A 17345-nucleotide genomic window follows, 5' to 3' on the forward strand; every position below is an offset into this window, starting at 1 on the left:
TGCGTAAGCAATATCCGAGTTCGGTCTGAGTTTTTTATATCCGTATTTTCACGGACTCGGATCGGATGAGTGCGTGATCGCTCTTAAAGTTTACGAGACACAGCCCACTGACAGGACAGTGAGATGGACAAATTCAGAAAAGGAACCCTAAAAATATGAATCTATGTAATCATAACGCGCAGTAAAATTTCGGTTTGGCAGCCATTTTAACTACGGTATGGTACGCTACGATCTAACTCAGATCTATTTCGGATCTTTCTCTCGAGTCATGCCTGTTAAACATATCTCAGTCACTGTAAAACAATCTCTTTTTTTTTTTTATTGGACACACAAAACAGATTATGACAATAATAACTGAGTAATACAAGCCATGACTTATAAAACTAGTCACTTTCCAGAAAAAAGTGTGTAGAAAAGCAGTTATAATATAAGTAACGGACGGACGTGTTGTAGCTGAAGGGTTGATGTAATGAAGAACCAGCTACATATAGTGATGTTTATTTTACACTTTACAATTGATATGTTATGTACAATACAGACGGGCTCGCGAGCTTTATATAATACAATGGTAGAAGATGTTGACGTGACGAGCGGATGATAGGGAATGTGGAATCTTGTAACGTGCGTGACCAGGAGGATTCCCCACTGCGTTCCAAATTTGAATATTGTTGTGTGGCAGCTGCGAAGTTTTCCTAATAGCTGCCAGCCAAGTAACGGTAGAGGTTGCACCTCTACATCACCCCCCTACGGAGTGAGAAACAGAAAAAAAAAAATATTAAGTAAGGCAAGTATTATATACATAAGAATGAAGGAAAAGAACCCTAAAACTAGAACATGTATTGATAAAAATGAGAAGGCAAATAGGATTGAAAGTTGCCTCAATGTTGAGTCTTCTGTAGCAGTATCTGGTAATGGTGTAATACCTCAGGTCATTGTGTACACAATGACTGGGAGGCAGTACTTAAGACCAGAGAAATAAGCAGTGGACCTGTATGCCTAAGTGACACGGAAAAAAATAATTACAATAAATGAAGCGTTCGGAGTGCAAAAAGGTTGATGACGGAGGAGACGCATGATGAGCAAATCTTCTTCACGTCGAACCTTGGCAAACTCGCGTCCACACAGACCTGAAGAGAGGTTCTGAGCGCGATAAACTCAGTGAACCTGGAAAAGTGAAAAGGTCGAAGGACTTACGAACGAGTGACATCGTGTCTTAGGCTGCCCAGTGTACTACAGGAACATGTGTGCGGAGGCTATACAGCACTCCACAAAAGCTGCTTCACTTCGAAATAAAAGATGATCCGCAATGCACGGAGGAAGCTTTGCTGAAAACCTTACGAATTGTGGCATGGTCCGTAGGAGTTTGTTGTGAATGGAACCATGGAACGGAGAGATTAGTCCTCTTCATACGTGAAATACTGTTTCTTTATAAATTGCTGAAATTTAAATTGTTATGACAGGAAAATTTTACAAAATACAATGGCAATTATGACATGACAATATAACTAAATAAAATTGTTCTAAAAAAGTAAAATGTCTATAAAAAATTCCCTTTTTAAAATGAGATGATGAGACGTCACTTATTGTCTATATTGTTCATGGAATGTTAATGTTCTTTTTCACTGAATTTGAAAATTAAAAAAATACGTCACTCAAAAATAATTTTCACAAAACAAAATGCAATGTCACTAATATTATTGTTAGAAATTGTTTTTCAGCACAGAAGAAATAATGTCCTTATAAAACCTGGATCCCTCCTCAGGGCGCCTCGGATATGTACTCACAAGGCATGCACGTATGAACCTCGCGTCGGGTTCAGGAGGTTGAGTTGTGGTCAGCGATGTAGGACAGGGTAGGTTGCGTAGCGTGCCGCGTCGAGTTGACTGGATTGCGTCCACGAGGGACACCATCTGTGGCGTCCATGTCGAGTCGCAGTCGTAACTCGTAGCTTTCGCGTTCAGAGGGTGCAGCTAATGTGGCCGCACGTCGTTGCTTGTTGCGTTGAGTTGCTTGCACGCCGGAGATGTACGGGAGCAGTGTGCTGGCTCGACCGTAGACGCAGGTACCCAATGTGGCTGATGTGTTCCTCAATGATGGGTCACCAATTATGTAGCTGAAGGGTTGATGTAATGAAGAACCAGCTACATATAGTGATGTTTATTTTACACTTTACAATTGATATGTTATGTACAATACAGACGGGCTCGCGAGCTTTATATAATACAATGGTAGAAGATGTTGACGTGACGAGCGGATGATAGGGAATGTGGAATCTTGTAACGTGCGTGACCAGGAGGATTCCCCACTGTGTTCCAAATTTGAATATTGTTGTGTGGCAGCTGCGAAGTTTTCCTAATAGCTGCCAGCCAAGTAACGGTAGAGGTTGCACCTCTACAGTGTCACTACTAAACAATACCTATACTATAATGAACTCTTACGGCGGAAACAAATTATCAGACGCGGCCTTTATAGGTACCTGGATAATAAGATGTACACTAAACTGTGCAAACTATCAGATGTCAGATATCTCGCTGTAGTGGGGTTATGTATTAGTATTGAGGAGCAGTAATAAACGGGACATAGAACAACTCACACGTGTTTGATTTACACATCTATCCACTCTACGGAACCTCCAACGGCAACATCACATGGCGACCGTGACAGCGAGCGGACTTTTGCACGGGGAGTAGCGGCCGCTCGCACCGCGATAGCAACACGTGTCGGGAATAACATTAAAATAATTAAAAATGGGACCAAAGTGCTCCAAGTGCGTGTGCGAGAACAAAGAGGTGATATCACAGAATGGAGACTCCACCATGGACCACCCCATGTACACCAACAACATCATGATGGCAGCAATATTGGCGATATGTAGCGCAGCAATTCTTTATATAGGAGTTACTAAATACAGACAATGCCACTGGAACTGGATTAATGAAGGAGTGAGAGCGGACTTTATAAGGAGGCTGCAGGAGCGGATGTCTACGAGAGGAGATCGAGAGGAGAGTCGAGTATAATGTGTGACAATTAAAGTGATGTGCGCGTAAAGTGCGGAAAGTGCGTAAAGTGCGGAAAGTGCGGAAAGTGCGGTGAGAAAATGAACAGTATAGATTTATTGTAAAAACTATTGAGAAAATGGACAGTGTATAGACTTAATGGAAAAACATTTAAGTAATATAAATAGTGAATTAGAGTACTTAAGAGTAAGCATTAGGAAATTAGGACCAGATAGGAGGCTAGAGGAAATAGGATTAAGCAAGGTAAGAAAAGCGTTAGAAATATACGAAAATTATAGAATATTTATCACGCAATTAAATGAAAAGGATTTAGAATATTCATCATTAGTCATACAAAAACTGTGTGAAAACATTGAGGAAACTTTTCTTAAAATATTAAGCTATGATAAGTCATCAGTCGAAAAAATGACTGGTAAGCAAGAGAATATAGAACAGTCATCATTCGAAAAAATGGATAACTTCGACCTAAAAACGGCAAGTACTTTAATCCCGGTAATGGATGGTAAACAAGAGAATATAGAACAGATAATAGACAGCATCGAAATGTATAGCAGTTATCTAAAAGGTCAGGACAGCAAGGGGTTGCTAATTTCTTTTATATTAAAAACTAGACTATCAAAAACCGCGAAATTAAAACTTAATTCCGAATATTCCACTATTGACAATTTGCTATCAGACATGAAAAAATATTTGCTTACAAAAAAGTCTGCCAATTCATTGCTGTCCCAAATAAACAATTTAACACAGAACAATATGTCTATTAGCGCTTATGGTGAAAAGCTGGAGGAGCTCTTTATAGGCCTCACCATATCACAAGCCGAAGAAAATCAGAAGGCACGTGATATATTGAGACCTATAAACGAGAAACTAGCAATAAAGAGGTTTGCGGACGGCCTTCGTAACCGAAGGCTGAGCACCATAATATCAGCCAGGAATTACAGCGAGTTGAAAGACGCAGTACGCGCAGCGGAGGATGAGGAGCTGGCCACCGCCGGGACATCGTCCAACAACGGGGTCTACTCATATTCGCAAGGCCGGAATCAGTCATTTCGTTACCCCAGGTACAGTCGGGGACGTCGAAACTTCCACCGTACGAGTGGCCCTCACCGAGGCGCATATCAGCCCACACCACAGGTAAGGAGAGGTTATTATAACTATAATTATCGTGCTAGGACCACACCTACGAGGTACTACAACCAGTCCAGATACCCAAGAAATAACACCAGGTTTTATAGAGGCAACTCAAATAATAATCACCGTCAGGGAAATGCTTACGTCACAGCGTCTGAGCAAAAGGAGGAGCAAGATATAAATTTTGCAGAGTTTTTTCGAGCCTAATTATGCTTTAGTATGTGAAGGGTTAGATTTCATATATTTGTTTATCGGTAATCGGAAATGCAAATTTTTATTGGACACAGGGGCATCTTTATCTATCATAAATAGTCAGATTATTCAAAATCAAGTAAAAAAGTATCAAAGTACTACAGTTATAAAAGGTATAGGTGGAAAAATACAGTCGACATGCTTAGCGTATGTTCCACTACAGTCAGCAAACGGTTTCATATTTCGCCACAAGTTATACCTATTCGATAACGTTCCATGCGGAGCGGATGGAATTATCGGGCTAGACTTTCTCAGAACTTATAATGCAAACATAGACTTGCCTACGAACAGACTCACGTTACAATTTAATTATTATGAAACATGTACCTTAAGAATATGTAAGTCTACTAGCAAAACCGTAGAGTCGGACGAATACTTAACTATTCCATCACGTAGCGAGTCAATTCATTATTTGAGTGTTAGTAAAAGCTTATATAAAGATTGTGTTATACATCCGAAACAATTACATGAAAACGTATTTCTGGCAGGTTGTATCGTAAAGCCGAATAGAGGTAAAATACCAGTAAAAATAATGAATACGGATGAAAAGCCTATAAAAATACTTAAATCGAGTATTATTCAATCGGGAAACATTGACTATTTAGAAAACTATAACCTATGTTCATTTAGCGAATCTCAAAAACATGTTAGCCGTGTTAAAAAATTATTAGCAGAATTGAAATTGGACCATTTAGACCCCACCGAGAAAAAATCGCTTCAAATAATATGCTCTAAATACTCAGACATATTTTTCTTAGAAGGTGACAAGCTAGGTGTATCGAACGTTGTAGAACAGTCGATTATGGTGAAACCCGACACCAAACCCGTGTATACAAAACCTTATCGCTTGCCACAGGCATCGAAGCAAGAAATTAATAAACAAGTACAACGTATGCTCGATGACGACATAATAGAACCATCTAATAGCGAATGGAATAGCCCAATATTACTGGTGCCTAAAAAGTCAGAAAACGGGAAAAAATGGCGTTTAGTGATAGATTATAGGAAGGTTAATGAGTCAATTCAGGACGATAAGTTTCCTTTACCAAATATAATGGACATCTTAGATTCACTTTCAGGGTGTATTTATTTCACTCATTTGGATTTGTATCAAGGATTTTATCAGGTCAGTTTAAACCCCGAGAGTAGGGATATTACCAGTTTTGCCACGAGTACTGGGCAATACAGAATGAAGCGTCTAGCCATGGGTTTAAAAATTAGTCCTAATGCATTCTCTAGAGTTATGTCAATAGCAATGTCAGGATTAACCTTCGAAAAGTGTTTTATTTACTGCGATGATCTAATAGTATTTGGGAGAAACAGGGAAACTCACAATAAAAATTTAATAAGTATATTTGAACGGCTCAGAAAAATGAACCTTAAGCTTAACCCACTTAAGTGCGAATTTATGAAAACACAGTTACTATATTTAGGTCACGTGGTGTCAGCTGAGGGTGTTCTACCCGATCCAGAAAAAGTAAGAGTGCTACAACACTACCCGATACCTACAAATTCAGACGAGGTTAGACGATTTGTAGCGTTTTGCAATTATTATAGAAAATTCATTCCACATTTTTCTGAAATCACCTTACCATTAAATAAATTATGCCGGAAAAATGCAATATTTTCATGGTCACAAGAATGTCAAAATAGTTTCGAAATATTGAAAAATAAATTAATTACACCCCCCATTTTGCAATACCCAGATTTTTCTGATAATAACACTTTCGTTCTTCAAACTGACGCGTCAGGCATAGCTATCGGTTCAGTTTTGTGTAATAAAGATTTAAAACCCGTAGCCTACGCTAGTAGACCTCTAAATAAAGCGGAATTAAACTATCCAATTATTCAAAAAGAGCTTTTGGCGATAGTTTGGAGTATAAAACATTTTAGACCATACCTATACGGTAAGCAATTTATCATTAAAACCGACCATAAACCTCTAATTTATTTATTTGGCATGAAAGATCCGTCAACAAGACTTTTAAAATTCAGATTGCAGTTAGAGGAGTACGACTTTAAAATTGAGTATGTAAAAGGCAGTGATAACGTCGCAGACGCTCTGAGTAGGGTGACCATAAGTTCGGAAGAATTAAAATCATTGAATAGTAAAGTTAGCTTAGTAATGACAAGAGCTCAGAAAGCTAGATTAGATAAAGAGGAGTTGAATAGGAAGGTAGACATGAGGGATCCTTGTATACCTGTCGAATCAAGGTCTGGCCAACCAAGAGTCGCAGAGATACTAAGGAAACCGAGTGATTACGTAGAATTGAAATTTATGTTAGGAAGTAAATTGAGTAAGAGGAAATTATCATATGAAAGAGAATGTTTAGCATATGAGGAGTCAACTCAGTCTATCTACATAAACCTCAATTATATGTCGCATTTTACGCGAGTCGAATTTGCGAATTTATTGAGCATATTTGTAGTGAATTGAATATTAAAAATTTATGTATAATTAGAGATGAAAAAAATGTAGAGTTCATAAAACAGTTAATAAATGAGATAAAAAGTAGAGAAAAATGGTCCGGACCGCAGATAAATATATTAAAAGGAGTAAAACGAGTCCATAATGAGGAAGAAAAGATATGCATACTACATGATTATCACTTACTACCTACGAGTGGCCATGCGGGTGTACAACGCATGATCAGCAACATCAAAGGTAAGTACTTCTGGCCAGGGCTAGAATCCGATGTACGGAGATACGTAAGTAAGTGCGGCAAATGCCAAACTAATAAGTATTCTAGAAATATAGTAGAGCCGATGGTCGTGACGACGACAGCGTCGAAAGCTTTCGAAAAAGTATATTTAGATATCATAGGTCCTTTAGATAAAGATATAGATGGTAATGTTTATATTTTAAGTTTACAATGCGAGCTAAGTAAATACGTCGAGGCGTACCCTTTGCAGCGTAAAGATACAGTAAGTGTGGCAAGAGCCTTTGTTAATAACTTCGTGTTACGTTACGGGCTACCCAAAATTGTCGCGAGTGACAAAGGCGGCGAATTTCAGTCAGAAACGATGAAAGAGGTATGTAAGCTACTTCAAATTGAAAAGATAAATTCTACAGCTTATCACCATGAGTCGATAGGCTCTTTAGAAAACACTCATAAGCATCTCGCTGCATATTTACGAACATTATGTGACGGACATCCAGAAACTTGGAGTCAGTGGCTTCAGTTCTGGTGTTTCTCATTTAATACTACTGTCCATACACAGACTAAGTATACACCGTACGAACTCGTATTTGGCAATAGTTGTAGTTTACCTAGTAATTTAAGAAGTAATGTAGTAGAGCCACTATACAGCCAAGATAATTATGCACTTGAGCTTAAGTATAGGCTACAGTTAGCATCTAAGGAAGCGCATAAAAATTTAGTTTTAAGCAAATTAAAAAGGAAACATGTATGGGACAAAAAGTGTAATCCCATTCAGTATCAGAAAGATGATTTAATCTTGATCAAAAATGAAACAGGTAAAAAACTGGATAAGCTATACGATGGACCCTATACAGTGTTAAGTGAAGATGGACCTAATGTTACAGTGCATAACGGTAAAAATGTCGAGACTGTCCATAAAAATAGGACAAAACCATATGTCACCTAGTATTAGTGTTTAGCTCATGTTTCTTTACTTATGAATACGCGAGGTACCTACGCTTGTTATTATTAGTATATTATTATTGTAGTCTGGTAGGTAACTACCTAACATTGTATCATAAGTGCCTAATGGTTTTATATTTCATTGCGATGACATGTATGTACCATCGTATTGTACCTATTAAGTACATTATATTTTAAATTTCATATTGTAACTTACCTATAAGATTGTGAATGTTTCGAACAGCTTATTTCTATGTATTAGGTAATAAGGAAATCAAACAAGTTTATATGAAATAATTTTATATTATCAAAAAAAAAAAAAAAAAATTGTATTAAAACATTTTTTTTTTCAAAACCACCCCGGTGATGTAGTGGGGTTATGTATTAGTATTGAGGAGCAGTAATAAACGGGACATAGAACAACTCACACGTGTTTGATTTACACATCTATCCACTCTACGGAACCTCCAACGGCAACATCACATCGCAAGCCGCGTCCCAATCGACTGTACACAGCTATCTGTCACTGCTGTCAGCCGCGGCTAACGGATACGTCCGATACTTTGTTTCCGCCTTTTTAACAACGATATAATATATATTTTTGTATATAATATACTTATTTTCATATTATAATTATTCTAGTACCGTCTTGATACGACTAACGAATTTGCTACAATTTTGGTACATCAGTACCCATATTATAAATGCGAAAGTGTGTTTGTTTGTTGGTTTGTCCTTCACTCACGTCATAACGGAGCAACGAATCGACGTGATTTTTTGCATGGGTACATAAAGACCTGGAGAGTGACATAGGCTACTTTTTAACCCGGGAAATCAAAGAGTTCCCATGGTATTTTTAAAAACCTACTTTTTAACCCGGGAAATCAAAGAGTTCCCATGGTATTTTTAAAAACCTACTTTTTAACCCGGGAAATCAAAGAGTTCCCATGGTATTTTTAAAAACCTAAATCCACGCATACGAAGTCATCAGCTAGAAAATAAATAAATTGTTCACAAAAAAAAAAAAACCTTACTAACCTCTCTAAAGTTTTCTGCTCCTCAAAATCCAAACCCTTGTTACAAATATACTTCTTCTTTATACTCTGCGAATTCACGTCGACCATTTTGTTTGGCCCCTGGTCGAAGGGAAAGAAGTAGTATTTGGGCTGACTCGGGGTGCTGGTTAGATTGGTCACCGAGTTGAGGTTGATGTAGAAATCTTCAACCGTCTCCACTGTGATTGTGACCTTTATGGGGTCAGGTGAGGACGAGGTCAGGTGGACTATGGGCGTGTTTAGTGATGATATGTCTAGAACAAAAGAAAATGGGTGAAAATAGTACTTTGTTTCTTTTTAGAGGATTTGTTAGCAAAAATGTGGTTAAAAAAATCCGAGATATAGTTTTTTTTTTTTTAATAAGAATATTAGCCATGTTAAATGACTATTATTCCCCTTTCTTCTCCAACTAAGCGTCAAGCTTGTGCTAGGAGTAGGTACGAAATAGTGCAACGGGCGGGGTTTGAACCGTCGACCTTTCGGTTTTTCAGTCCACTCCTTTAACCGTTGAGCTATTGAGGCTCTCAATAGTTGTACTTCTGGTGGAGTATAAGTCCCGCAAATTGCTACTGCACTGGAACCATGTCTCATTAACATCGAAAAACGTTATTTTGACGTCAGCCGAAATAAAAATATGTATACCATCAGCTCGGAAATTCAGTCTAGTGCTGACGACACTAAAACGGTGGCACTAGCAATTTGCGGGACTTATGCCATTACAACTTTGATAGCTTATATCTCGGTAACGTGACACTTTGGAAGATTTGGTCTTATACAATACTTGCTTGTATTGATACCAGCTATTGATTCATCCAGGTTTTACGCTAACCGCTATTTTGAAAAAAAGAAAATGGCAGACATGTAGGTCGGTCAGGCTGCATACCAAAATATTCAAACCCCTTTCTGAAGCGATCTGATTTCTTTTTAGCGGGAGTCCGTTACGAGAAAACCAACATGCAACATATCTTAGCTTAGTTTAGTCTATGTCAGTCAGTTAGTTTCTACTTTTGATTAGATAAATAAATATAGATTTTTTTAAAGAATATTAGCCAAGTTAATTGCTGACTAATATTCCCCTATCCCTTCCAATTAAGCATAAAGCTTGTGCTAGGACTAGGTACGACAATAGTGCAACGGGTGGGATTTGAACCGTCGACCTTTCGGTTTTCAGTCCACTCCTTTACCGGTTGAGCTATTAAGGCTTATAAAATATAGATAGGCGATAAGGCCGCCTTTGCATGCTACAGTTATTATATTAAGATCTTTATATGTTTTTATTTTGTTTACTTGTGTTGTATTGTATGCAATAAGGTAAAAATAAATAAAAAGTAACAAAATATAGAAGAAACAATATATAAAGAGTAGGTATTTACGTATCAAAGGACCACAGTAGACGGTGATCCGATTCCCACTTACTAAGAAAGCGTGAACAAAAAACATCAAGCGTTAGGGAAAACCTACCGCTAATATATTCCTATACATACTAGTTTTTAAATAGGTATAGGATTTTTAAATATTTTTTCGCGTTTTTTTTTTGTAGTATCACATCAGTAATCATCAGTACTATTGACCGTATTCATTCCGTACCTCAAAAGGAAAAACGGAACCCCTATAGGATCACTTTGTCTGTCTGTCTGTCGGTCTGTGAAGAATCCTACAGGGTACTTCCCGTTGACCTAGAATCATGAAATTTGGCAGGTAGGCAGGTCTTATAGCTGACATTCGGGGAAAAATCTGAAAAACGTGAATTTGTGGTTACATCACACAAAAAAAATTACATTGTGGTCATGAACAAATATTGCTATTTTCGATTTTCAAAGTAAGATTACTATACCAAGTGGGGTATCCTGTGAAAGAGCTATACTTGTACATTCTAAAACAGATTTCTATTTATTTTTAGGCATAATAGTTATTGATTTATCGTGCAAAATATCGATAAAATACGATTGTAGTTCGGAACCCTCAGTGCGCAAGGCTGACTCGCACTTGGCCGGTTTTTGCTAGCGTTCCAGTTACACCCTGTATGTGTGGAGCACTTACCGCACGTGTCCTCGTCTTCGGAGAATATGTTGTTGTGTGGGCACAGCGTGCGAGAGATGTTGCTGAACTGCTCCAGCATATCCAGAGTTTGAACCAGCATCGGCAACTGCCATGAGAACACACCTGAAAAACATTCTTTTTGTGTATTACATGCTTAAAAGAAGTGTAATAGTACATTATGGTACAAGTGTTCGGTCATTTGTACTATTGAACACGATCTTTTTTGTATCGAAACTATTTAAAGAACAGAGCAACTCAACCAATAAAATCAAAAAAAAATCTCAACTCACTTGTGAATAATAGCAATGAAAAAGTCAGTTTGATTATAGATGTCATTATGTTCCTAATTGCGGTGAAATTAGAGCCACTTTATGAGCAAGTGTGTTGAAAAATTATTTTTGTGTACTCATCATCACCAACCCATTGTCAGCTCACTACTGAACCCAGATCTCTGATATACGTTTTGTCGGTCTCAACTACAGAGAGAATGTTTTACAAATCTGCCATCTCCGGCGCCGTCCTATTGTCATCGCGCGAGCGATGCGATGCGATTTCATCGTGCGATGAAATACAATATGAACGCATCGCATAATAGGCTACTTGACAATTTTTTTAAGTTGGTCTTAAATGGTTAATATTTGTCCTATTATATCAAAAAAATTAACACTATATTTTTTTGCGCCCTAAAAACCGTAAAACTTTAATTTAAAAAAATATTTTTCTTAGACAGGTGAAAACACTGTCGGCCATGTTTGGCCGATAGATTATCTGTGCTCTGACGTCATGCATTTGTAAACAACAGTATAACCCTGTGGTTATCGCGCGCTTTTTAATAGGACATTCAGTAGACATCATCGCACGAGCGGTGACAATAGGACAACGCCTCCTTCTAAAGGTCGATGTACATTACTTTGCCGTGTACAGTAAGTACCTTTCTGCTGCCTCGCAGTAATAAACAGAGGGTAGGTGCGATTAGCAAAATCGCTGGCCACTGTCACCCGGGCAGGTGTGTTAGACTCCTCTATGTCCTGTTAACATAAATATCTTTTATAAAAAACCGGCCAAGTGCGAGTCAGGCTCGCGCACCGAGGATTCCGTACTACAGTCGTATTTTATCGACATTTTGCACGATAATTCAAAAACTATGAAGCATAAAAATAAATAAAAGACTGTTTTAGAATGCACAGGTGAAGCCCTTTTACATGATACCCCACTTGATATAGTTATCTTACTTCGAAAATTGAAAATACTAATTATTAGTTCATGACCATAATTTCTTTTGTGTATTGATATAACTCTAAATTCACGGTTTTCAGATTTTTCCCTTATGTCTGCTATAAGGCCTACCTACTTGCCAAATTTAATGATTTTAGGTCAACGGGAAGTACCCTGTAGGTTTCTTGACAGACAGACAGACAACAAAGTGATCCTATAAGGGTTCCGTTTTTCCTTTTAAATATCATTCAGTTGGGAAACACAAAACTTACTCCTGCAAATTCCATTATATACTCTGTGGTTTTACTAACTTCCACTGTGTAGGGTTCATTGTATTTATATCTGAAAACATAAAAAGAATACATAATATATTGACAAGATATTTATACCTATTCAATAATAATGATCTATTGTTATGAACATAACTTAGATAACCCATATTAGGTACACTTATGTTTTATAAGAATGACTAATAAGAAAATAAGATAAGCTAATAATTTTTATCTATCAAAAATCAAAAGGTATAACCAACATAATTATGTTAATCAAATGAAGAGAAAAGCGAAGAGAATGAGTTCCAACTGGATTTTTCAAAACCTAAGCCCAAGCAGTTGCAGACACCAGCTAGTAATAAATAATCTGATCAGCATTAAACCACCCAGAATTTTTTTGTAGGTACACAGAAGACTTCACTGTTGCTTAGTTTAGAAGACAGCAGGGAAATACACGCTACACTATTATTGTTTGATAAAACACTCATGAAGTTAGAGCTTAAGTTACTCAATTAGGTGTGCATTTGAATGCTTGCATGTAGGTATAACATTGCAGATAACTTGATTAAAGCAATTGGTTAAGAAATAGACTTTCAAACATAATATCCCATGAATGGAAGGATTGTGATAAAACAATACACAAAAGGAACTTACGTGTTATTGTAATGAAATATTATTTCATCACGTATCTGGCTCAAAGTGTAAGGAAGTATCAACAAAAATATAATAAACTTCAACCAGACCACTTCCATTTTGAATTGATAACACACATTTACTGTTCAATTTGGCTTAAATTACCGAATACTTTATTGATCTGATATAATACTTTTTGTTTTGGAAATTATAAATTGAGGAAACAGTGAAAAATACAAGAAAAACCGTCCGTTTTGCTTTTTGTGGTTTTCCCAAGTGTCATTTGCTATTTATTTAACTATGACAATTGACAGAATTTTGAAAACATTATGAAATGATGAAAACCTTGAAAACTTACACAGATAACGTTTCTTGGATTACATTGGTGATCATTTTACAATAACAACAAGGCTCTTTTGGCACTTGAATGACATTGACGGGGGGCGTAGTGGTCGTTGAAAGGCTGCCTGCATAGATAACACACTATACCAGCCCTGCCAGCAAATAAAATCTCCTATAATCCAATAGGATTTTTTTGATTTTCCTAGATAAAAAGAAGCCTATGTTAGTTAAGACTTTTAAGGTCCAAGATGCAAGCTACGACTTATGAGTATTTCTGTAGATACCTAGACCATATTGATATTATGATGATATGATAATGCCCCCGACTTTGTCCACAGGGATTTAAATTTTTAAAAAATGCTGTGGGAATACTTTGATTGTAAGCTAAGTAAACTAAGACTGCACTTTTCATAATAATCGGTTAAACAGATAGGCCATGATAAGCTACCAGACACACTTTCGCATTTTTAATATGGATAAACTATAACTAATATAGCCTAGTGGTTAGGATGTCCGCCTCCTAATCCGAAGTTGGGGTTTTAACTTCTTAGCAATCTATTTACTTTAAACTTTACAGGAATACATCGTTAGGAAACCGAAGTGCCCGAGAGTTCTTCATAATGTTGTCTGAAGTCTTGCCAATCCACACTTGGCCAGAGTGGTAGACTATGACTAAAACCCTTATCTCTGAGAGGAGACCCGTGGTCTGTAGTGAGCCGGCGCGCGATGGGTTGATCACGATGAACTTAATAAACATGTAGGTCCTTATAAGGTACAAATTCAGTCTGAAAAAAATATTTAAGAGACAGTTTATTGCTTAGGAGACTGAATAGGGGAATAGGGTCATATGAATTTTCTAATTTTATATAGATTGGAGTGAGTAGTGGTGGAGAAATGATTTATTATAAAAATAATAATAACAGCATATGAATCGAAACAAGCACATTTATTAATAATCATTTATTAGCAAAAATATACATTCACAGCTACCGACACCAACTTTGGTCAAATCTAAATTATTAACAATCGAAAACTTTTTTTTAACTAAGAAATTCCAAGAAACAAATACAAAATTTTCAATATTTGGTATTATAACCCTAATTTTTCAATGATTGTACACTAAAGTAACTAAATTGAAACAACTAAAAAAACCTCTTTTCTACATGTTACTAAAAACTGCATCAAAATTGGTCAAGCCAAACAGGGCAAAAATCCATATAAGTATTTTTTAAATTGTGAGACGATGGCAACTTTTTTAACCAACTACGAGACTTACTGTTTGTAATTGTATTGTTTGTTTGTAAGTTCATGTTCCTTGGTAATAATTACCAAACTTATAGGTACAGTAAGGTTTTATTTAAGTTCTTAGCCTTCTCAATCTAGTCAAAACCAAGGGTACAATTTGAATAACCGTTAAATTTATACTAGGAGCAATTACATTGTCTAGATGAGCATGTTCTTTTTTTCAATTGGCTCTGGGTTTCAGCCCTTTTGAGCCAAGCATAATATTATTCAGTTGGAAACAGACAAAAAATTCATCACCTACGTTTGTACAATTAAATTTTCTGTCTAGGTTAAAAGTTTCACTTCTAGACATGTATACACTCTTAAATGTTATACCAAATAAAGACATGTTGTTAAAATTATACAGCTTCAAATATTTTTAATTTGTACAATGATTTTATATATTTTTATACAGTTAATTTTTTTAAGTCTAATTGATTCAAGAAAAAGATTCATTTGATATAATTTTGAATTTAAATTACAAATTAGGTAAATTAGACTTAGTGATTAAACAATGATAATAATTTTACAACAAATAAATCTACCGAACCTATTCGCCAAAACACTATGTCTATTCTATAACTTGTCTATGGTTACATTACATACAAAAATAAACAAACAAAAGTAGCAAGAAACTTTGAAACTGTAAGCTGATTAGTGATTATTATACCAAGTCAAGCCACCAGTTCACGTTGGGCCAGCGTTCAGTTGGTTCAGCGTTGGTTCAGCGTTGGGTAAACGTGAACTTTGTTTACGAATACAGTCCGACGAGGCTCTCTTGGCACTTGAATGACATTGACAGGGGGGCGCTGTTGGAGAACAAAGGCTTAGAATATTCAAACAAGAACTTGGCGGCAACGTTACTTCCGATTTTCGCCACGCGCCAGGATAGCCTTGTCGCACTGTAGAACCAAAATCCTTTGACGTGTACACAAAACTGACATCAGTCGACGAATCAGACATGGCACAGTGTTTCATTTGACCAAAAAAATTTCCCTTTTCTGTTTTCAGTATAAATCGATTAAGGGATGCATTTTAAATGCACGAGTAGAACAACCACGTGTCAATTTCAAATACTTTTTTTTATAAAAAATATTAAAATTTGAGTGACCTTTTCATGAAAAAAAATTAAAAATATTCCTGAAACTTAACTATCCAAGATATTTATTTCCGATGATTTTAGGCTTATGAAACATCTTCAGGCGCATGTTTTCCAATTTTTAATTTTGGAATATCAGCTCTGGATACCGAGTAATTAATTTTTTTCAGATTTTCGTTTTCATTTTTTTTCTCCTTAAAAACTCAAAAGTGGGACTTGTGTCTAGCACTAAAAGATAGCTCTTAATAAGGCCTATCACTGATAAAAAACCCACGTTCCACTATTGCGGCCTTTGGGAGTAATTACACTTCAAAAAATTGTGTTAGGGTTGTCACTCTATTTGACCTTTACTCGCTTTATTTTTGGACTATATTTTTCCCATATTACAATATTTTATCTCATTTAGAACCTAACTACTAAACATCGAAATATATGCATTTGCATGTTTGCATATGCAAATGCATAAAAAGCTATTTTCATAGCGTTATTGCATATTTTAGTGCTTTTTCATTGATAGTGCATATTTCAGTATCATATTATATCAGAAAAGGTCCGAGGCAAATTAAATGCTGTTCCATATAAAAAGGTCCAGGTCTTGAAGGAATAAAGTAAGTGAACGCATTTACAACATCACCGGTTAAACTGTGCATATAGAGGTCCAGTAACGTCAGTTGAGGTAGAGATAGCATTTTCAACCTACAAATTAATGTTAAGTTTCAAACGTCATAAGTTTCCTCTAGAATATCTGAAGAAAAAATTTAATTTTACCTACTTATATTATCAATGATGATGATGATGATGATCCATTCTATGATGATGAAGACTGCCCGTTATTTCTCGACAACTTATTTATTCATATCAATATTTATTCATACAAAAAGAAGTTAACCTTTAGCGACAACCCTGTGTTGTATTATTTGACCTTAGAATAAAATGATATATTCCTCCCAAGGGCCGCAATAGTGGAACGTGGTTTTTTTATCAGTGATAGGCCTTATTAAGAGCTATCTTACAGTGCTAGTCACAAGTCCCACTTTTGAGTTTTTAAGGAGAAAAAAATAAAAACGAAAATCTGAAAAAAAAAAATTACTCTGTATCCAGAGGTAATTTTCCGAAATTAATAATTGAAAAAAATGCGCCCAAAGATGTTTCATCAGCCTATAATTATCTGAAATAAATATCTTGGATAGTTAAGTTACAGGAATATTTTTAATTTTTTTTCATGAAAATATCACTCAAATTTCAATATTTTTTATAAAAAAAAGTATTTGAAATTGACACGTGGGTGTTCTACTCGTGCATTCAAAATGCATCCCTTAATCGATTAATACTGAAAACCGAAGAGGGAAATTTTTTTGGTCAAATGAAACACTGTGCATGGCTATGTGCTTAGTATAACA

The 17345-nt window shown here is 36.2% G+C and overlaps 1 protein-coding gene across 2 annotated transcripts in view; it reads right to left on the reverse strand.

The window, feature by feature from the left end:
• LOC117985172 (SID1 transmembrane family member 1-like) overlaps window positions 1-13559 on the reverse strand; it is a 41675-nt gene extending 28116 nt beyond the window's left edge. The window contains exons 1-6 of one of the 2 annotated variants that reach the window (XM_069500839.1): window positions 13242-13559; window positions 12588-12657; window positions 12032-12128; window positions 11101-11223; window positions 10434-10475; window positions 9044-9314 (exon numbers count right to left, since the gene is read on the reverse strand). In XM_069500839.1, the coding sequence (XP_069356940.1) occupies window positions 9044-9314; window positions 10434-10475; window positions 11101-11223; window positions 12032-12128; window positions 12588-12657; window positions 13242-13339 (701 nt within the window). In that variant the 5' untranslated portion in view covers window positions 13340-13559. The remainder of the gene's footprint in view (window positions 1-9043; window positions 9315-10433; window positions 10476-11100; window positions 11224-12031; window positions 12129-12587; window positions 12658-13241) is intronic. The other variant, XM_069500840.1, reaches the window with a different exon arrangement.
• Between the last annotated feature and the right edge of the window lie 3786 nt (window positions 13560-17345).

This window comes from Maniola hyperantus, chromosome 9 (genome assembly GCF_902806685.2).
Source record: "Maniola hyperantus chromosome 9, iAphHyp1.2, whole genome shotgun sequence".
In the NCBI taxonomy this organism is placed as follows: Eukaryota; Metazoa; Arthropoda; class Insecta; order Lepidoptera; family Nymphalidae; genus Maniola; species Maniola hyperantus.